The sequence below is a fragment of the Macaca fascicularis genome, chromosome 4 (genome assembly GCF_037993035.2).
Source record: "Macaca fascicularis isolate 582-1 chromosome 4, T2T-MFA8v1.1".
Lineage (NCBI taxonomy): Eukaryota > Metazoa > Chordata > Mammalia > Primates > Cercopithecidae > Macaca > Macaca fascicularis.
Window position 1 is genome coordinate 4,322,888 of NC_088378.1, and position 23,052 is coordinate 4,345,939.

General features: G+C 47.5%; 1 protein-coding gene across 4 annotated transcripts in view; it reads left to right on the top strand.

Moving 5' to 3' along the window:
* The window catches only part of RPS6KA2 (ribosomal protein S6 kinase A2), a 451,568-nt gene that overhangs the window by 83,397 nt on the left and 345,119 nt on the right, over window positions 1-23,052 (top strand). For 2 of the 4 annotated variants that reach the window (XM_045390398.3, XM_045390397.3), the window contains one exon: window positions 7,764-7,814. In XM_045390398.3, the coding sequence (XP_045246333.1) occupies window positions 7,764-7,814 (51 nt within the window). Of the gene's footprint in view, window positions 1-6,702; window positions 7,669-7,763; window positions 7,815-21,787; window positions 21,921-23,052 lie in introns of those variants that run through there. The other 2 variants (XM_045390400.3, XM_045390401.3) reach the window with 2 other exon arrangements.

Below are 23,052 nucleotides of genomic sequence, written 5' to 3' on the forward strand. Positions count from 1 at the left end.
TTAAATTGGTGTTGGCTGTGAAGGCTTTCAAAATCACTTTGATTTAAATTCAGAAAAATATCATCCTTTTTGGATTATGATTTTATTAAATTTATAGATTGACTTTGGAAAAATTGCCATATTTACTGTATTAAGATTTACTTTAGTCTTCTTTTATATCTTTCAATACAGTTTATCATCTTTTCCGACCCCTCCCCTTGGTTAAACACTGAATGATGTTTCATAACACATTTTTGTTAGAGGTATCTTTTATAGCTTATAAGGTTTTTTTTTCTTTTCTTCTCTTTTCTCTCTCTCTCTCACAATTGCAAATGCTATCATTTAAAATTATTTTCTGCTGGAGAGCAAAAACACTGTTTGCTTTTGAATATTACTTTTGCATCCATAACCTTTCCACACCCTGTTATTCAAATTAATAAATTTTCTGTAGATTCTCTTGGATTCTGTAGAGATTGACATTATCTGTGAACCATAGCAGTTTTATTCTTTCCAACTTGTTTACGTTTATTTCCTTTACTATGTTTTTTATGATTTTATAACTTTTAACAATACTGCTTTAATACTCCCGAATATTGTTCATCTGTTCTCTGGAATTCTTGGCTCCAATTTTGCCTTTTTGTGCGTCCTCTGCCTGTCACGCAGGGCGGCCTGCTGCCCGGGCTCTGGGGCTCCTGGCCATGCGTGCACTGGGAGGGCCGCTTCCTTTCTGTATGCTTTCCCCGGGGCTCAGTTTCAGGTAGTCCCTTCAGCAGAGTTCTGGGTTTGTGACTTAGGCATGTTCCTGGCAGCAGACCAGCAACCTTCACCCTGAGCCATCCTTGTCATTATGAATTCACACCCAGAGTCACGGAAGGCACAGGCCTGGCATTTTCAATTATCAGAGAAGACGTAAAATCCATGTATTTTTAACCTGAGCCCCGGATGAGTTCGACGTCTCCTGTCATCTTCTCAGCTGGTCTGGGCTTTTGTCCAGGCTTTGCGCTCCCTGCTCAGGCCTCCCCCAGCAACCTCAGGTCCAGCTCCTCACCTCACAGCCACCCCATCCTCCTTCCCTGTATCTCCAGCATGTTAAAATCAAGCTTGCACAACAAAAAGACCACCAGCCCAATGAAAAAATGAGCGATGGGCTTGAGTAGACATTTCTCCAAAAGAGAACTACAAATGGCAGAGAAGCACAGGAAAGGCTGCAGTGTGACCCCCTCCGAGATTTGTATCCAAGACTGTTGAAAACAGGTACTGAAACAAAAACATGCACACACTTGTTTACAGCAGCACAATTCACAGTTGCCAAAAGATGGAGACAGCCCGCATGTCCATCAATGGATAGAGGCACAAACTGTGGTGTAAACAAACAATGGCATGTTTTGTAGCCACTAAAGGGAAGGAAGTGTTGACACACGCTGCAACATGGATGAACCTCGAGCACATCATGCAGAGCAAAAGAAGCCAGACCAAGAAGATGCCACACTGCGGTTCCGTCTATGCCAAATGCCCGGAGCAGGTGAATCCACGGAGACGGCATAGATTGCTGGTTTCCAGGGGCTGGGAGGGCAGAGTGGGGAGCAACTGCTTCATGGGCCTGGAAGAGACAGATGTTGGGAATTGCCTGGTGACACGTCATCGTGAATGCACTAAATGCCACCTAATCGTTCATGTTAAAATGGTTAATTTTGTTATGTGACATTCACCTCAATATATAAAAAACTAAAACACAAAAACAAGAAACCTAACCTGGAAGATTACAGAAACTGAAAATGCCCCCAGGACGGCCTCAGAGTCAGTGCGGGGACTCAATTCTCTCTCTTCCAGTCCTCCTCATTTCTGAAGCCTATGGGTTAATCCTTCTTTCTTACCACTCAGCTTTTCATTGAACCACCTTTTTTGTTTTGTTTTATTCACCATTTCTAGTGGATGTAGCGAGATCGTTCTCAGTCATTTCTGCCTGGTGTCTTGCTGGAAGTAGAAGTCCTCTAAGCTGTACTTTCTCCATGTGTTTTTTTGCATGGACCTGGCCCCCAGAGCCGGATGGTAGAGGAAAGAGTGGTGAGCGCCCCAGCCTTTGTTCCACCACTGCTGTGGCTGGGGAGAGGCACACGCACTCAGTGGCTTTCACGACCACCCTTCCCAGTGGTCAGATACAGCCAGCAATGCCCACCATCACTTCCAGCTCTGGCCCTCCACGCATGTCTGTCTTCCTAACTGTCCACAGTGGTTCCTCCATCCTGAGGACATTATCATTTGTGTTCAGTAGTCCTCTCTGTGCGCCTTTGCCCGTGCTCCGTCTCTGCCCGGTTGCCGTTCCGAGCTCCTGCCTTGGAATCCCAGAGCTCAGACATGTGGGTGGACAGCATCGTCATGTGTCTGTGTGTGTATCCACTGTGCTTTATCTAGAGAAGATCCCCAAGCTGCAGCCCGGAAGCCAGCAAGCGTCTAGGACAGAGAGTTTCTTGGCTGATGCTGCAACCTCAGGTAGCTGACACTTCAGAGTGGCCAGAAATCCAAATAAAGCTGGCAGGTGTGGGGAGAGCTGAGCACCACAGAGGGAGAGTCTGGGGTCATGGAAACCAAATTCAGCCTTCCTACAACGTGGACCCTGTGTGAATTAGCATTTTTATTCTTCCAGGAGCACATCAGTAAGATTTAAGAACACCAAGGCCTATCATTTTGTTAAAACAAAATTTAACAAGTTTCCAGGATTTCATTGGCTGCGCAAGCCTAGGAGTGTTCTCACTTGCTGTGTCCTCTGCTGCCATCTAGTGGTAGATGTGCAAATTTGCGAGGGAAACTTTGGGGCACTTAGAGACGCCCCGAAAACCAAAGGTGGAGCTCCTGAGGGCTGTGCATGGTGCGAAGGGGTGGGTGTGGGGGTTCAGTGAGGGTGTATTTTTTGCAGGAAGGGCCCAGGGTGTTTATCAAAGCCATCAAAGACATTTAAGAATCAAGACTGCCCCCCAAAGTCTAGGTAAAACCATTTTAAATTAACCATTTTGGTAACTCCCATGTGATTTCAAAAGGGTAACATCATAAAACTGGTTGTGTACCCTAATTATGTATAAGAAAAGGAGCTCCGATGATGCTGAGTGCAGGTACAGGCTGGGCAGGTCACATCATCCTGTGTAAAAATATCCCCAGTGCCACCTGCCGTTTCTCCTCTGCCCTCCCAACCCTAAAAGCTGGAAAACGGGGCTCATCCAAAATAAAGGACAGCTCAGAGCTATTCAAGCACCTGGGGATCCGACTCCTCAGAGTTCACAGACAAGAAGCCCACATGCCAGCGTTCTCGAAGAAGAGCGAGATGTTTTGGCGTCCTTTATGCTGCTGTAATCTGGGAACTCCTTCATTTCCCCTACATCGTCGTCATGCTGATGTTCACTGATGGCTACTGTCTGCTGGGAGCCCAGTATGGGCCAGTGCATTTCTTTCTCCCACCACCCCTGTGTAAGGGACTGTCTTTCCTCAATTGTACAAACAGGGAAATTGGGACTGAGGGGTCCAATGGCTTGCCTAAGTTCTGGTGCCAGGAAATAAACCCTGGCTGGCTGCTTGGGAGGCTGAGCTCCCCACCATGGGCCACAGCATCTTGGGAGAGCTTAGTTGCATGGTGCTGGGATGGGTGCAGCAGGAGCAGTGACAGTCACAGCATTCTCAAGGACCCAGAATAACCAATGCCGGGACGCTTGCTGGGTAAAAACAGCTGCACCACTCCAGCCACATAGCCACTTGAAAGTGTCCAATTTTCTAGAATCCCATGCACTAATTTCACTGAGAAATTGCTAGCCGATATCGATTCTGTCAACTGCCTGACCATGACTGTCTAAATGTGTCTTTTGAGGAATGTGCACAATCTTCAAGCTATTCTGTCGTCTGGTAAGCAGGGGCACTGTAAGCATGCTGAACACCTTTTGTGTTATAAAATTTGGTTGTCAGCTTTACTTACAGTCCAATCATAAAAGACCCATGAGGATCAAATGAAGCTTGGTCATCCCGACTACGACCTCAAGTGCCATGAAAGCGATGATGCCTGCCTTTCATATTTCTCCCACAACACCGGGTCCTTTCTAGATTTTAAAAAAAGATTCAATCCATATTGTTTTCCAAAATGATTGGCGAGCATTTGTTTAGAAATTTCTGATAGTTTATTTCAAATCAACGAAACACACAAAAATATTTGGCTGACCATGTCTATTGTTTTTCTGCAAGCATGCTTGGCTATTTGACAAATGTCCTCTTTACAGAATACCCCTGGAGGACAATCATTTGCACAAAGTGTTTTATGTCATCTCAATGGTAGTTTTTTTTTTTCTTCCTGATGGAGCTAGCCATGATGATAATAAAGTCATGCTAAATGTATTTTGACGATAATGTGGTCACAGGTATGTAAATGGATGGACAGACAGGAGGAAGGGGACAAAAGTGGATTGCAGCCAGGTGCGGTGGCTCATGCCTGTAATCCCAGAATTTCGGGAGGCCAAAGCGGGGGGATCACCCGAGGTCAGGAGTTCCAGACCAGCCTGGCCAATGGTGAAACCCTGTCTCCACTAAAAACACAAAAATTAGCTGGGCATGGTGGTGGGCACCTGTAATCCCAGCTACTCGGGAGCTGAGGCAGGAGAATCACTGGAACCAGGGGGGCGGAGGTTGCAGTGAGCCAGGACTGCGCTACTGTACGCCACCCTGGGTGACAGAGGGAGACTCTGCCTCAAAAAAAAAAAAAGAAAAGTGGATTACTTTAGGAGTCAGGATTTCCTGCGGGTGCTCTGACTCCCCTGTGATGGAAAGCCCCTCATTAGGGAGCACGGTGCTTTCCCATGGCCCCTTTTCCCCCTCTCCTTACTCCCTTCCCTGCCTCTTTCTCCACCCCGCACAGCCACAGGTGCTCCAAAGGAGGAGACGGGATCTGTAAGGGGAGTCCTCTCCTCTCATATCCTAGACTGGAAAGGAATAGGAGAGGAGCCGGGATTTCCTTTTGGAGCTGGAAGCTGCCCCTCTTCTCTGCCCACCCAGGGTTGGCCCAGGAGTGGAGCCTGCACAGCAGGCTGACCATGGTGTAGAGAGGATAGGTGTGGGGGCCAGTTTGGAGAAATAGAAGGGGTGGAGGTGGGAGGGATGACGTGGCTGCAGAGTGGCTGGAGAATCCTCGTTTAATGTCCAAGTCATTCCAGATTCCCCTGTTTAATTCAGGGGAATTAACATTCTTAATGTTGTTCGCAAAGTAGAGAGTCCAGGAAGTGAGAAGGGAAAGGCATTGATTCTAAACATGACAATATGGAACATTTAGTAATGTGTCTTTTTATGGGGGACCCCAAGCACCGCATACCCCAGATGCACAGTCTCAGGGGTGTCCTGACGGCCAGGCTTGGTAGCGCCATCTGTGGGGCACTTCCTTTGAAGAGCTGGTTGCCCTGAGGGTTGGTTATGGAGTGGAATGAGGTGATGGGTGAAGCCACAACGTTGTGGCACATTTGGGATTTTCATGCAAAGGTATTTTTCTGTAAAAGCGTCATTTATGTTCCATCAGGTCTCACCATCTTTTTCAAGTTATAGAAACAGAATCAAACCTTCTTAAGTAAAAATTGGCAGTTTGTTGGCTCACACCATTGAAAAGAGATGGTTTCTGGTGGGTCTGAATCCCAGGGTCCAAAGCTGTCAGCAGGACACTGAATTTCTCTTCCTCCTTGCTAGACTCCATTCTCAGGCAGGCACATTTCCAAGGCAGAGCAAGCACAAACCCCAGACTTAGGTCATCTGCCAGGCTGGCCATCCCAGGACAAGGGGGCTGTCAGCTCTGCGGGAGCCCTGCTAGGACCTTTCTCCCGGTGGTGGGTGGATGGGGTGGGGCAGGGCCATTCCCACCTGGACTCCACGGAACTAGGGTCCCATAGAAAGAAAGGGAGTGCTCGCCTGGAGGGGAGAAGGGCTGCTGGGTAGAAACCCCACATAGGCTCACTTGTACGCACCCAGTACGATACAAACAGGTGCATAAATGGCAAAAACAAGTGGTAAAGTCAGCATTAGAAACTGCATTCCTGCCAGTTATTAATTACTGTCCAGTTAGGGACATAAAACAAGAATAAACACATAGAGCTATGATTCTCAGCTCAATAAACCTGCTGCTCATCAGCTGTGTTGGAGGCCCGAGGCGGTGTAGGCTCAGCTCAATAAACCGGCTGCTCATCAGCTGTGTTGGAGGCCAGACCCAGTGTAGGCTCAGCTCAATAAACCGGCTGCTCATCAGCTGTGTTGGAGGCCAGACCCAGTGTAGGCTCAGTTCAATAAACCGGCCGCTCATCAGCTGTGTTGGAGGCCGGAGGCGGTGTAGGCTCAGCTCAATAAACCTGCCGCTCATCAGCTGTGTTGGAGGCCGGAGGCGGTGTAGGCTCAGCTCAGTAAACCAGCCGCTCATCAGCTGTGTTGGAGGCCCGAGGCGGTGTAGGCTCAGCTCAATAAACCTGCCGCTCATCAGCTGTGTTGGAGGCCCGAGGCGGTGTAGGCTCAGTTCAATAAACCTGCCGCTCGCTCATCAGCTGTGTTGGAGGCCCGAGGCGGTGTAGGCTCAGCTCAATAAACCTGCCGCTCATCAGCTATGTTGGAGGACAGACCCAGTGTAGGCTCAGTTCAATAAACCGGCCGCTCATCAGCTGTGTTGGAGGCCCGAGGCGGTGTAGGCTCAGCTCAGTAAACCGGCCACTCATCGGCTGTGTTGGAGGACAGACGCGGTGTAGGCTGAGGTGAGAATGGGCACCCGCAGCGCAGGGGTTTCTCTCACAGCGGTCCCGCTGGACCCCTTTCCTCATGGCACACTCGGGAGGAGCCAGCCCCAAAGCCGTGCTGACTCATGACAACCGAGGGCCATGTGAGGCAGCAGAGGCCGCTGGCATCTCCTGTTAGCCTTTTCATTTCATTTAGGTGGTGATTCCCACCCTCTGTCTTCTGACACTTGAACGGCAGTCATCAGTAGGGGCAAAGGAGATTTTATTTGAATTTTGGCTTCTTCCTTCATCTCTTATATTTCAGTGGGTATCAGCCAAGGAACAGAGAACAGAAGAGAAATGTGGCAGGAAAAGGCTAAGGGAGAAAGTAGAAAATGGAAATGTGGCCCCTGCAGTATGGAACGTGCAGGAGTAAGGGTAGCCGTTGTCTGTGCTCTCAACGGTCCTAAAACCACATTGCTGAGTAAAATCTTCAGGTCACCTCCAAACCATGCTGGCCAAAAAGAGGCCTGGGAAGAAGAAAGGCCCCCTAGACACATGCGCTTCCGGGTTTAAGCCTTGGGACCAAGGATGATTGGAATTTTAACTAGTTGTATGCGAGCGTATTTACGGATGAAGATGAAATCTACAGATTAAAATAGCTGGAATGAGTTTCTTCCGTAGACTAAAGTTTAGAGTCACCTGAAAGCATTTGCCTGCTCACCACTGATGTGCAGCTCGGAAGATAAATGCTGTACATTGGGAGCTTGCAAGAGTGACTTTCTTTCCGTTGAGGTTTGAGGTTGGTGATGGGAACACCATCACTTCCTTTGGCTAAATTTTAAAAGTTGTGCAAAAGTCGCAAGTTCCTTTCTTCTGTAGGCTTCACTAAAGGGCTTCCTGAACGCGAAAGAAACTCCTCCAGTTATTTAAAATGATGTGGAGATTAATGTTTAGAAACAAAAAGCTCACAGGCCTGGTGAGTATGGTAGTAATGCCCTTGCTAATGAAGTTGCTGACTGTAAATATGTCCTGTGACTTAAAGGAGTTCTTTCTTCGTTTCCGTTTTCACAGGGCAAAAGTGACTCAGCTGCCTCCAAGACAAAGGTAGCTGGATCCGCAGAGGTAAGAAGCATTCCTGTGGTTCGTTTTTTTCCATGTTCACGTGAGTTACATTTTTTTTTTAAGTTAAACACGAAGTCTTGTTCAGTTTATTGAGTTGTTTCACGGTGCCCAGAGTCCAGCAAGGGCAAGCTGTGAAGAGCTTTTAGAAGGCTGGACCACTCCACAGGAAAATGTGAATTTTTTGGCATCCTGTGGGGAATCCGAGTGCTTTGTGCAGTAATGTCCTTGTACAGCAGGGGCTGCGTAGCGTGCTAAACTGGGGATGTCATCTTGCCATGTATTATGATTTGAGTTTGATTCTGAATCTGTGCATCACTTTTTGTCCAGTATTCCTTTTAAAACTACGATGTGCCTTCAAAATAAGCTGGAATTACCAGAGGCAGAGGCGAGCCATGACAGCGAGGCAGAGGTGGGGTGCTGACGCTGCCCGGGGCCGTGTCTGCCCTCGGGGTTTGCAGGTTGGTTGCTGACTCGTGTGTGTGGCTCAGCAACAGTTTTTCTAGGAATTAGGACTAAAATAGGTAATTTTAGATGGAGGTAGATTTCTCCTATTTCAAGCATCTATCTGGTTTTAATACCTTTATTAACAAAACATTTTTAAAGATAGTTTAATGGCTGTTTTCAATCCCTTTGGGCTGCATCACGCAGGTGAAATGTAGTAAGTCAGTAATCACGCCACGTGCGGCTGTGATGCCATGGGATTGGTCAGCCTTGGGGCCGCGCCTCTGCAGTGGTCGCTGCACGCTAAATGGGCCTGCTCCCTGTAGGTGCCAAACGGGTCACTGGAAGTTGGTTGAGCTTATTCTCATCTACGTTGATGCCTTAAACTGTGCTGTAGTTCATGTGAAACAAAAATACTCCTGATTTTCTGGCAGCTTTCCTGAAGCTAAAAAGCAAAAATATAATAATAAGGTTAAAAAGGTCTTCTGAGGACAGCATGAGCTCTGCCACAGGGATCTTGCTGGGCAGCGGGTGGCCCTCGGAGCTGCCCAGGGAGGGCACTGCACAAGGGTGTGGCTGCCTTTTCTCAGCGCTGTTGCCAGGGCCTGCAAGTCCCTGACGGGAGAGGCCGAGTCCCACCTGGTTTTAGGTGGTCCCAAATCCTGGATGAGAGGTCCCTGCTGCATTCCATTGCCAGCAATGCTTGACACTTGAATTCCACTGTTTTACTTTTTCCATACTTGTACTACTATCTGGGTCTGAACGCATTTTGCATCAATTGAGTTTCCTTATTGGACGTGGAACTTGTGTTTTGTGCGGTTGATGGTGACTGTGCAAAGGTGATGAGTGGGCACACAGAATCTCAAGCTGGTTCTGACGATTTCAGCTAAGGGGTTAGGCAAATGGCTGACTCCCCAGTTTGGATTACATCCTAACGTACATCAACTCGGCAAACGAGGCCTGCTGGCGTGGGAGGAACACAGTCTTCTCTTCCTTTCTCATAATCTCTTGTCAGTCTGGTCCATAATCTATTCAAGAAAAAAAGAGTCAAGCTGTAATTGGTGATTCTTAGCGAAACTTGATGTGGCTTTATCCAAATGTGTGACGAACTGTGTTTCTTGGCAAATGAAAACGTTTTATTATTATCTATATCATCCCAATCCACACCTAGCCTGAGCACTCTACAGAAAGATGACACGTTCCAGTACTGGGTGTTTCTCCTCTCTTGGTCATAGCAGTGAACGTTGGGCCAGTGGCACAAGCATGGATCTGGTGGGTGGTGCACACTGAGTTCAGGGCCGGGGTAGGGTGTGGGCGCCCTTGGAGAGCCGTTCCTTCCTAAGTCAATGGCCAGGCCGGCCAGGCGTTAACCATAAGTGCCGTAGTTGGAATTGGAAAGTGTTCCCAGGAAAGCGGCTGTTTCTGCCAGGACACTGTGTCTGGTCACATCCTAGGGTCAAAGCACGGGAGAACCCCAGGAGCCACGTGGCCACAGGGTCTCTGTGGGCTGAGGGCCAGCAAAATCCCCTCCACTGCCTTTAGCCCTGGAGCAGGTTAAACTCCTGGCAGTGTTCCCAGATTCGCCTTGAATTTGATAGGCAGGAACCCCGTAGGTTTAGGATAAAAAACGCAAATCAGATCTCACACAGCATCACCCAGGAGCAGCCCAGAAGTCTGACAAGGTGGGAAGGCAGCAGTGATTGCCAAATGAAGGCTTTAACTCTCCCTCTACTGATCATTCTGGTTTTTTGGTTTTTTTTTTCCTCTCTCTCTCCCTCCCTACCCACCCCTCTCTACATATTTTTAAAAGACTCCACGAAAGTTGATATTCAACAGATTGTTATACCAGGTTAGAGGATTCCAGGGTCTCCTGCTGAAACTCCTAACACAGACTGAGCCTCTGAGGCAGAGGCAGGTGCCCCTGCTGCTTTGCTAAGCAACATTCGGCCGCTCACCAGGACGGTCCCAGAAGCGTGGGTGACACTAACACAGCAGTCAGCGTCTTTCATGGATTTTGCCTAGTAAGTCCTGCAAGGTGCCTCTAGTTCCACAGCTAATTGTATGTCCTCTTTCTCCAGCATGAGTTCACTCTTTATGTATTTGCCTTTATAAAAAATGAAATTTTAGACACAAAGGAGGTTCCAGTTCCAAAGGGAGGATGTTTTCTTTTGTCCACACCCAACCTCAACCAGAACAGGGGGAGTTCGTCCCGCGCCACTGCTGCCCGCTGAGGCCCTCTCTGGGTTTCCTCCTCTTTCTTCCCTTTCCTTATGGCTTCGAAGTGAACACACATGCCCTGTGTTATAGAGCTGCATTGATCCGCCACCTATCAATCGTGTGGGACTTAAATAAAGAAAAAGTAATTGTTCCTCAGCTTTCCAGCTATTGGAAGGAGAGAAATATGAGCACTCTTATTGTGGTGCAGCGGTGGCCAAGGTAGCGATTTTACACGTGGGGACACAGAGGCAGACTCTAGTCGCAGAACAATAAAACGCCCAAGGTTTGCACCCAAACAGTGAGAGCAGGCTCTGCCGTGGTTAGCAATCCACACACACACTCTGTGTCGGCCGGCTGCCTGACGCCAGCGTGTGTGTGTGTATGTGTTTGCAGAGGTGTATTGTCTTTAGTTCTTAATAATTTGGGAAACAATGTGTTCTTTTGTCAGGTAACTTGACATGCAAATAAAATAATGAGGTGGCTCAGACTCAGTCCTTTGCAAAGCAACTTCGGGAGCTGCAGTGCGGGGTGAAGCCTGGAACATTGTGGACACTCAACACATTCTGGCCGAATGTTCACCCTTCCTGAGTCCCTTTGAGGCTTGCTGGCAAGTGGAGCCCAGTCTGAAGGGTTCCTGGGTGACAGCAGCATCCCTTAGCTGAGTCACAAAATTAATTTTCCAACTAGGATCCTGAAGGGAGCACGAGCTGGCTTCTCCTTCCGTTTGTCTTCCTCTAACCACGCTTTCACCTCTGGACCACATTGATCCGGGCCACGCTGATCTGCGCGGACTTTGTGGTCTTGGCTAGAGGGGTGATTTTTCTGTTTTCCTCTGTCTTTTTCATCAAATCATTCTGTGCCTCTGCCTTGCAAGCTGAAGTGTGTGAGACGGTAGTCGCAGGTGTATTTGGCTTTTTGATGGCGTTGCTCATGGGGAGGTGATAGGCTGCACTAAAAACTGGGCAGAATCTCGGTAACAAAATACGAAAGTCTGGTTCTTCAGTCTGTTTCCACAGACTAAAATTCCAGTGTGGAGCCGTCTCTTCCCGCAGATAGCTGAGCCCTTCCTCTTTGCTAGGGCAGCTCCCAGGTAAGGAAGGGAACTTCGTTCACTCTTGTGGTGGTGAGTTGGTGCAGACATCTGGGTGCAGCAGGGTTCGGGAGTTGGGAGGCATGTTCCTTGGACTTGTAAACAAAGGCAAGGGAGAGAGGCACATTAAGCCCGCAGGGCCATGCAGCTGGGTGCAGACACTGTGGGGCGAGTGGGGTGCTGAGGGAAGCTTCCGGAACAGGGGTGATAGCAAAAGGAGATACTTGCAGCTAAAAAGGAGCACCTTGCAACCTCTATGCTGTTGTGCATTCCATCCCCAAACAACCACTGAAGAGACAAATTCCTTTTCCTTCCTGTAGTTACTTGAGTCACCGGGTGGGCTTTCAAAATCTGTGCATTGCACTTCAGCAGAAAATAGTGGTGTAATCAGAGTTAGAATTTGAGCTAGAAAAATCCTTCGATTGAGGTCATAGTTATAAATGTCTTTTTGGGATAGCTGGAGAAAAATCAAAAAATAATTTTAGGGAAAAAAAAAGTAGATCCAATGTTCTATCATATTCAGCTATAGCCCACCTCCTCACTCCTTATAGAAACAGGTAGGATTTTTAGAAAAAGTTTGAAAGGAAAACACACATGCACACAAATCCAAAAATTACCAAGGCTTTTCATTCCGTTGTAGGATTATATGTAATTTTTATTTTCTTCATATTTTTATAATTTCCAAAGAAATCTATATTGCTAGTATAATAATTATATTTGAAAGTTAAATATAATTTAAGTTATAGGCTTAAAGTTAAGGCTCAACTTATTCTAAAAAATTTTAAAATAGCACTATTATCATTGGGTGATGATACGGTAGATTGAAGTTATTCAGTATATCTTAGGTTTAGTGACGTGGATAGGTCTTGTATCTCAGGCAATTTCACCAATTGAAGGTATCCTGTATTCACTGACATGAAAAGAAGTATTGAATCCATTAATCGAACAAGTCACTGCCACTTACCAGTGCAACCCAAAAGACGTTGTCATGATAATTATACACCTCAGGCTACTCAAAGGGAATGTTTTGTTTGGAATTTGTAATTCACCTGAGAATTTCTTACATCATAATCACAGCCATTATGACATTGACCTTCAGTAAACTAGAAAGTGGGAAGTGTTTTGTTTGTAACAGGCTGGAGGACTGTGTCACCGTGAAGGGAGCGTACACTCAACCTCCCTTACCCTGGTCAGAAGAGCTGGTAGTCACTGAGTGCCTGCCATTGCCCCAGCCAATTTTTTCATAATCACTGTTTCTTTATATTACTTTTAGTATTGCCATTTTACAGATGAGGAGATGAAGCTCAAAACAAATTAAGCAAATCACTCAGTCATGCATCTAAAATGTGACGCTTAGCCCCATGTCTTTCAAAAAAGTAAGATGCTCTTTGAATTTTCTTACTTAAATGCCAGTTCCACATCTTACACCTTCTACATCACTTTAAGCCAGCACTTTCTAAATCAAAGTCTCAGAAAATAAGAGCTATTGGGAATGATGGTTATCCTTTATAATCTACTAAAAGTTAAAGTCATTATCTTGTTATTACTGCAGGATTTATTGAGCCTCTATGTGTTGGTGCACACTGAGCCTGTCCCTGAGCTGCGGATGCAATAAGGAACCTATTTCATCCCACACTAAGCGGGCAGCAGGGATCTTGGAGGTGGGAGCAGATGCAGGGGCCACAGCTAAGGAGGGCTGACTGTGCTTGTGGCCATGGGTTGTCACCACTACTTGAGGGCTGGTGTGCTGGGTGCGCCTGCTGACCTGCAGCCCTGGCAACGTCTGGGAGCTTCCTATGGCACTCGGCTTTGTGGAGTCCAGTGTCAGGAGCACTGTTCATGAGTCCAGAGATGCCGCACACACTACCATGCTGGCCGGTCACGCGGAGGCTCACTCCAGGGCTGTGGTTCTCTTCACGTGGCCTAACTTCTAGGTCCTTTCCTTGTTCAGCGCAGTGGCTGTTCCTCCTGCCACCTGCCCTGGAGCTGGCAGGGAGGAGAAAGCCCCAGGCTGCAGCGGAGAGACCCAGGCGGGGTCGCCCCATTGGCCGCTGGGTCTTGGGAAGGTCATGCCACCTCCGTGGGTGTATGTTGAGAGGACAGAACTCGGTAGAGAAAACGTCAAGGCCACGGAAGTGCTTTGTTCCTGCATATGTGTGTTGATTCACATGTATATGAACACACACACGTTGTGTAGTGTGTAAATGTGTGAAATATGTAGCATGTGACTGTAGCATGTGTTTACACAGGTGCTTGCATGGATGCAGGCGTCACTGTGGCAGCCGCTGCCCGAGTCCCTGTGCCACATCTTCCTTGTGTTATTAGGGGTTGTGGGCTCATGGCTGCAGGCTCCTTCTGGTTTGTTTTTCACAGCGTGAGAGCACCCGGCTGGGCCTGGGGAAGTGCAGCCACACTCAGTGTGGTCAGTGACAGGGACCCTGACTCCTCCCCAACCCCCTGCTCCGTGCCTCACTCTGCTTCCCCACCTAGGCCTGGGGCATGGCCTCCTCCAGCCTTCCTGCAACCACCCTCACCTGCCTTCTCACTGTGGCCGGATTTTACTCCTTCAGCTTCACTGAGCTGCCTTGTGAGGAGAGAATTGCGGGTCCCATGCTGTTAGACCTGATCCCCGCATTCCAGCACCTCCTCCGGGCTTGCGGTTCTCGACACCTTCCTTTAGGGAGCACCCGGCTCCTCGGCCACACTGGGGCAGAACCTCCCACTCTTCCTCCCACCTCACAGTCTTCCTCTTCAGGCACCTCCTGGTGTCCTTCCCTCTGCCCATCACTAAAATGTCCCTGGCCTTCAATGACCCTGACCACACCGCGGCGTGCAGTGCCAGGGCTCTTCCCAGCTCTGAGCTGGGGCTCAGCCTCATTTCTCTCACCCTCCCACTCATGGCCTCCCCGGTGGGAGTGGAGTCCCAGCACCACATGGTCCTCAGAGCAGAGAGCGATGCAAGGCACAGGGCACTCAGAAGCCCCACACATGGCAATTCCTCACGCTCACAACTCCCCAAACACTTCACATTCTTTCTAGCTGAACAACAAGAGCCCTAACAGAAGTTGCTTTACAGCAGGCCATGGACAGTGTTGTGTCGGCCACACAATTCAGCATTTGGTGGCGGACATGGGCAAGGCTGGTCATGCTGTCATGGATCTGAAAACAATCTTTAAAGGACTGCTGGGTGTTCCTCTTTCTCGAGGTACACGGACAGGCACAGCTCTGGATTTGCTGGGATTGTTTGCACTTGGTTATTATCATGGGACCCTTGGGACTTGATTTGTAACAGCGAACTAACAAGGTCATCGCCGTTCATCTGTGTGGTGCCCCACTGCTTACAAAATGCCTTTTCTCAATGCTCTTATCTGTACAGGGAGGAGGTAAAGAAATTGACAGCTCTTTCTTAATTAACTTTCGGTGTCCAAGGTTGTTCCCCCAAGGAAATCCAGGTTTCCCTTCTTTGCTCCTGTTTTTCCTTTGCTTTTCGTTGGTAAATCCTTATAGAATACTCACTATGTTCTGAGCACCTTACAGCGCGACCTTGTTTGACCCTCACAACCGGAGGAAGTATTCACTCTCATTACTGCTGTCTCCCATTCTACAGATGAGAGCATGGAGGCAATTAAGTTGTACCAGGTGACACAGCCAAGTGGTGGAGTCATGGATTTGAACTGAGCCATGTGGCTTTAGGGTCTTAACTGCGATTCTATGATGTAGACATTTACTGAAATGAAAGATAATTTACTCTTGCAATTTATTTTGTGGAAATCACATTTTTCCATTTTCTTAATGTAACCCTTTAATGACTCCAAAAGAGTTTAAAATTATTCTTAGCCTTGCTTTTTCCATGCTAAGCGAATGCCATGTCACAGGCTTCAGCTGAGCCTGGAAACCAGCACCTGTAAGGCGGGAAATGTGTTTCCTTCCATGATCCTGATACTGCTGCTGGGACTTCTCTGTTACTGGGTCCCAAATATTTTTAGTTTAAGACTCTGTTTGAAATGTAATAACAATAAATCACAGACCCCACCTTACAGTAGCTATATTTTTGCTATCCATGCATTGAGGAGAGCTGCCGAACCCATCAATGGCTTCCAGAGAAAACTGGACTTTATTCATGCTTGCAGCTGTTATCACAGAAGCATGTGAAACCGTTTCTTTGACCTACGGAAAGTCACTTGTGTACCTGTGTTTCCACCTGCGCTCTGCAGCAGCCTTGGTGCCCACAGGCCTCCAATCTGGTGGTGCAAGGCTCAGGGTCATGGCTTGCTCCCCTTTCCATGTTGACTCCTGAAAGTCGGGGCAGGAGTGAAGGTCGTTTGTAGGGAAAAGAAAGAGATCAGCCTCTTACTGTGTCTATATAGAAAGAAGTAGACATAAGAGACTCCATTTTGTTCTGTATTTGAGATGCTGTTAATCTGTGACCCTACCCCCAACCTTGTCCTTGCAAGAGACATGTGCTGTGGTGACTCAAGGTTTAATGGATTTTGGGCTGTGCAGGATGTGTCTTTGTTAAACAAGTGCCTGAAGGCAGTTTGCTGGTTAAGAATCCTGCCCGTCCCTGGGCAATGGAACATCTCGGTGTGAGACCCGATTGTCTGCTCTGTTTACTGAGATAGGAGAAAACCGCCTTACGGCATAAGGTGGGACTTGCTGGCGGGACTTGCTGGCGCAATGCTGCTAAAAGGTTTGTGGAGATGTTTGCATATGCGTATCAAGGCACAGCATTTTCTTTTGAACTTATTCATGTCACAGAGATCTTTATCCATATGTCTTACTACTAATTTTCTCCCTAAAATGATCCTATTGTCCTGCCACTCCCTTATCTTTAAGATGGTAAAGATAATTATCAAATACTAAGGGAACTCAGAGACCGGTGCCAGCGTGGGTCCTCTGTAAGCTGAGCGCCGGTCCCCTGGGCCCGCTTTTTCTTTCTCTGTACTTTGTCTCTGTGTCTCATTTCTTTTCTCAAGTCTCTCGTTCCACCTAATGAGAAACACCCACAGGTGTGGAGGGGCAGGCCACCCCTTCAGTCGTTTCCTGGGAGTGGACCAGATGAGGAGGTGCTATTCCTTCTCCATGGAGCTGCTGATTTATTTACCTGTGAACTGGGAGCAAACAGGACTTTCACGTGAGGCTGAGTGAGTCTCTCAGGGACCACGGTGCACAGCAGGGTGTAACCCTGGTGCCGGCTTACAGCCCGGTGCGAGATCCTGAGTGATTCGACATCAGCTCCATAAGGGAAAATGAGGCCAGTTTCCCAAGATACTTTCACTTAAGAACGTGACTTTACACACTCCATGTGCCAGGGACCACGCCAGGTGCTGTGGGGGAATTTGAACTTCATGTTCCCTCCTCCCTTTAACATGCACACACACACATGCGCATAGACATACAAACATACACACGCACACTGCATGCACACACACATGCATACCGATTACCTTAGACATACAAACATACACGCACACTGCATGCACACACACATGCATACCGATTACCTTAGACATACAAACATACACGCACACTGCATGCACACACACATGCATACCGATTGCCTTGAACAGTGCTAAGGTTGAGCCAACATGGCTAAGTGGTAAAGAGCGGCCACGATTTGGTTTTGTGTCTGAGGGAGAATGTGGTAAAACATGAGGAGACTGAGGGAGGGGTGGACACGGGGACACCACTCTCCTAGTGCCTGGGCTGTGTGACCTCTTTGGGCCTCAGTTTCCTTTTGACGAAACCAGTACCTAAGGTTTCTGTCACTTGTCTTGGTCCAGATGGGACAGACCGTGTACCTCTGGTGACCCCAGGGCCTCCCTGTGACAGGGCCTACTTCTCACTCCTGTCTGCAAGGCTTCTTTCCCATGAGGTCACCGGCAGGGCTATCCTCGGCCACTTTCTCAGAGGTCCAGGGGGCTGGGAGACAAGGTTACCCCATCTGGAGCTCTACCCTCCCTAGGCTCTTTGTTCTCGCCGTGAGACTGGGGTGCAGGGGATAACTTGCGCCCTCCACAGTGCCTCAAATGCCAGGAGACACTTCCCTTCCACTCCATTCCCAATGGATAGGACACAGCCATACAGTCCCACCTTCCTATCTCCCCGGGGCCTAGGAAGGGGAAAGGTACAGCTCACTCCCAGCGGTGTCTTCAACAAAGGCTAAAGTCATCCGTCTGATTCTTTATGGGTCCAAAGATATGGAAGTGAGCTACTAGGTTTTTCAAAGGAAGACACAACATATTGCTTCCAGGCTGAGCTGCTGATGGTTTAATGGATACACGAAACAGATGCTTTCTGCTGCATGGTGGTTGTTTATTCTTTGGGCTGAATTGTGTGAGCATTTTGGTTCTGCTGCTGGAAGATGGATGCTTACATGACAACAATAGCAATGCTTTTAAAGCCATAGCCAATACACAGTGATTGCTGCTTATCACCAATTAGCCAGAGATGTTTTCAAAATAATGTCTTTAAAAATGTATTTGGTAGATGAGTAAGCCAAGATTGTTATAAAGATTTCCTATGGCATAAAATAAAAGGCGGCCAGGTGGGGTGGCTCATGCCTGTAATCCCAGCACTTTGGGAGGCTGAGGCGAGTGGATCACTTGAGGTCAGGGGTTCGAGACCAGCCTGGGCAACATGGTGAAATCCTGTCTCTACTAAAAATAAAAAATTTAGCCGGTTGTGGTGGCACGTGCCTATCATCCCAGCTATTTGAGAGGCTAAAATACGAGAATTGCTTAAACCCGGGAGGCGGAGGTTGTAGTGAGCCTAGATCACGCCACTGCACTCCAGCCTGGGCGACACTCCAGCCTCGGTCTCAAAAATAAATAAAAGGCAATTTCTTGCCATCATCACCATGACAACATTCAGTTTACAAACTCACATCCACCTATGATTAAATGCCATTAAAAATGAAAGGTTTCCATTGCAAACCCTGTAGCTCTCACACGACCACCATTTAGCCAGAGACCAAAGGCCTGATTGATTTTGCTAATGCACTTTCAAAAGTACCAAGTCCTGGAAAATTTCCTTTTAATTCTTATGGAAGTTTGGATTGAATTGCATTTAGGATAACTGTAAATACAGATACCAAAAACCAAATCACTGTAGTTGAGGATTATTCAGACCCTTTGCGTCTCCATTTCCCCCATCCGATTCTCCTTTCCCCAACTCAGTGTCCATGCACATTGCCATCAGGTTGGAAATGGGAAGAGGGATTGCCAGTGAGCAGGCTATTTTAAGCAATTCCAGCAAAATATGTGGTACAGGAAAGATGAGCATTTTTGGCCGAGTCATTTTCAAGCTTTCCCGTGGCTTGCACTAATCTAACCTATGCTGGTTTCCTGTTGCCAGGAACGATAGAATCGACCTGGAGTTCTCACAGTCTCAAACCAGAGCGTGATGGGGGCGGGGGTGGTGCTCACGTACTCTGTGCGATGATCTCATCACCCTGACATTCAGTAGATAGCTTTGGTGAGTTCATCTTTGATGTAGTTCAATTGCTTTGCTTGACCCTTGGGTATTTTTTCTTTGGGGATTAGACCAGCTCAATATATCCTTAAAAGAAGATGTTTACACAATTGTAAACACAATGTTTACAATTTCTTAAGAAGCCTTTTAATTTTACTCTGTGTGTAAAATAACGTAAAGAAATATTTGTTCACCAAAATGAGCCCACCTTCCTCTCTCCAAATTGCCATTCCCCAGGGGCCACTGATTTGCCTAAGCTGGGAACATTTCCCTACATGAGATACGCATCTTTGCCAACCAATTGAAGTAGGTTACAGACAGCGAAAAGAAACCTTCCATTTTTATTCCTGTGTATTTGAAACAATACTGGGGCCCCAACACCACACCTTCAAACAAAAATTTAGTAAAAATTTCTAAATCTCAATCAAACCTGAATACTGTATATTTTAAAAATTAAAGTACTTATGAAGGACCACAGAGTTAAGTTTTCTGGAAAATATATTGTCCTTCTTCGACACTTAGAAATCCCATGCAGCAGGGCTTCACAAAGCACAGACCTCTCTGTACGATGGTGGGAACGGCACTGCGTTGACCACTGGGCGAGGACACGGACTGGGTTGCAGCTGCGTCTTCCGCGGGAGCTGAGGCTGCAGCTGGTGGTAGACGGTGTGAGAAGACACCACCAGTGTGTTTCCAGGAAGCAGGAGTGCCTATTTCTGTGAAAGGCTGCACATATATTTTAAGATCCAGCATTTTCAAAGAGGTGAAATGTGGATGTGCATTCATTTCAGGGAAAAGAAACAGAACTGGGATTGTTTTAAAGCTCCTGATGATTTGACAGAGAGAAGTCAAGGCTGAAACGCTGCAGCAGTGCTGAGACCCAAATAAAATCACGCATATGAAATTTGGTGAGACTAGAAAGAGCCTTCATTTCTATTAATCTCCCTGTGTTGTTATTTTGTGCCAGCAAAAGTAGCAAAAGGTAATTGAGAAATTTTGGAAGACAGAGGCATTTTATTCTGTTGCCATAACTTGGCCTGTGAACAAACCGTGCTCTATTCTCAAAGTAACAGCTCAGAAGTGTGACCGTTCTGCTTAGAATGTAATGTTTGCCAACGACTCCAGAATAGAAAAAAAAGTGTATATAATGGCAGATGTATGGCATATGTTTCTAAAAACGTTATATTATAGGTTCTTGATAAAGTTCCTATAGTGGAAAGCAGGGTTAATGAAAACAATACCTGAGAAAGTCCCTCTGAAGGACTGACCAAAGCTCCTTTCAGTTATTTACCTCAAGTATGTATGTATCTGTGTAGACCACACACACCTGCACACACACACGCACACACACACATGCAACATTGACCTGGATAAATGAGTTTTAATCAGCTCTGCATTCAAAGGAAAGAACATACGCCATGTGTGCTCTGGAAGCCACAAAATGGGTGAAAAGTTGTTTTGGTACAACCCGTTTCCTGAAATAGCAACCACTGGAGAAAGGACAATTGCACTTCGACTATTTCTGTCTGATTGGGAAGGAAATATTCTCTATCTCAATGTCTTGGAATAAGGAAGGTGTGGACAGGACCCCGTCTTTCAGCACCGCATTGCCCTAAATCAAGGTCATTTCTATCCATTTCAGTCTTAAATTTCCTCTTTGCCTTTCATTCCTTCTTTTCACGTCCTGTGTTTTTATAAAATCTGTTTATTTCCATACCTGCATTCTTAGTTAGCCATGACCTCTATTGTCTGTCATCTCAAAGGCGATTGTCAGTTGGTAGGTCTCTTGTGTTGCATCTGTAGGTTTTCAGAGAAGGCTGTTTATGTATTAACAAGAAGCTATACCAGTAAGCAAGGGAAAGTCCGCCAGTGTCCTGGGTCTGACTCTGAACCTGCCGCCTTCACTCAGTGGCTGCCAATCACGCGGAGCCCTGGACACTTCTGGTGGCACCAAGGCAGGGCTCCATGGCAAGTGAAAGCAAGAAAGGGGCCGACGTACTGGAAATGTGGGAACTCAGTTTTGATCAGGAAAACGAAGCAAATGTTTGTTAGCCAGAGAAGACACATCCGAGTTAGCCCAGGAGGAGGTTGTAGAGAGAGCGTGCATGCATGTGCATGTGCCTGTTTCTGGGGCAGAGGCATCATCTGAAGGGGTAATACAGGGTGATGCCATCCTTGCACCCTTGGTGTGCATTCATTGACCCAGCGCCGCCTAAAGAAATAAGCAACCATTTTCATTCACCTTCCTCCTACTACTGGCTCCTCCTTTCTGTTTAAATGACACAGAGAAGGACCGAGGTGTCTTTTTATGTGCTGCTAAGGCACGTTGCCAGCCTGGCTGTGGGCAGGTGGGCAGGTGTGCATTGAGGGGGACCTCAGGCCTGCCCCTCGGAGTGTCTCTGACGGTTTCTGACATTTGATTGCCTCCAAGTGACGCTTTTGCTTTGCCGACTTCTGCCAGATGTTGTGTTCCAGCCTGCTGGGATTCGGAGCAGCATGAGTAACTTCGCGTTGGCATCAGAGGAGATGGCCAGCCTCGGGGCTGAGGTTTTCGCAGCTTCTCTCCTTTGCTTCTGAGTTTGCAAAGCGGGGGTTTTGTCTGTAGCCAGAGCATTTTCACCTCACAGCTGGTGCCTATGAGGGGCAGGGCTCCTGGCTTGGGAATCTGTGGCTGCCCGGAGAGGGGTGAGGGGAGGGAAGAGGGGCTGTGCGGTGCAGCTGCCTGGTGAGGGCGGGCGCGGCAGCCCAGGAGGTGATAAAAGGAGTGGCGGCTGCCCGGGCAGAATGGCTGGCCGGCGAGGGGAGCCCGGCCCCCGGGCACTGGGGAGTGCATCATGATGATCAGGCTGCCGCACAAGAAGCTGCAGAGACTGTTCCTCAGAAAGGTAAGGGAGGGCACGCGGGAAATGGGGGTCCCAGGGAGCTTGGCAGTTTTTATTTACTGCCGGGAAATCACAGGTGTGACAGAGCTTGGGCGGCCAGAGGCAAGCTGTTTTCTGGGCAGAGTGGAATCTCACAGATCATGAACACGGGTCTCGGAGCGGTGCCAAGAGCAGGTCCGCGTGTCTGGCTGGCTGAAGTTTGCCTTGTTTTTAATTTATCTTGTGTTTGAGCCCAAGAAAACTTAATATTTCTGTTCCCAAGTGTATTTTCACAACTGAGGGGAAGGGTGTCCGGAATCTTTCTGCAAGTGCAGAAGCAAAGGGGAGAAAATATGACAAAGCTGACGTTTATTTTTACTGTTACTGAAAGGTAAAGTTTTGGGTGAAGAGAACCAACTCATCAAGAGCTAGCAGTTTGCCCTTTAAAAAATTGTTTCTGCTTTTTTTTTTTTTTAATGTGATGGTGAAATGTGTGTAAGATTTTTCAGTTTTAACCATTTTAAAGTGCACAGTTCAGTGGCATTAAATATATTCACACAGGGCAGCCACCAGCACCGCCATCTCCAGGATGTTTTCATCATCCCAAACTGAAGCTCTGTTCCCATTAAACACTCCTCATTCCTCCCACCCTTAAGGTTGCCCATTTTATTTTAGTATTTATTTTTATTTTATTTTACTTTTTGAGACGGAGTTTCGCTCTTGTTGCCCAGGCTGGAGTGCAATGGCGCAATCTCGGCTCACCACAACCTCCGCCTCCTGGGTTCAAACGATTCTCCTGCCTCAGCCTCCTAAGTAGCTGGGATTACAGGCATGCACCACCACGCCCGGCTAATTTTGTATTTTTATTAGAGATGGGGTTTCTCCATGTTGGTCAGGCTGGTCTCGAACTCCTGACCTCAGGTGATCCACCCACCTTGGCCTCCCAAAGAGGTGGGATTACAGGTGTGAGCCACCGCACCTGGCCGAGGTTGCCCATTTTTAAGTGAGTTAACCCAAACACGTTTATAATCACATGTCATCAGAGTGTATCAGATTAGAATGCTAATTGCTCCTACAATCTGTTGAGAAAGTGCTGTTAAGTGGATCTCACGTAATTCTTTTTAAAAAGGAAAATATGAAATACAGTGTTCTAGAA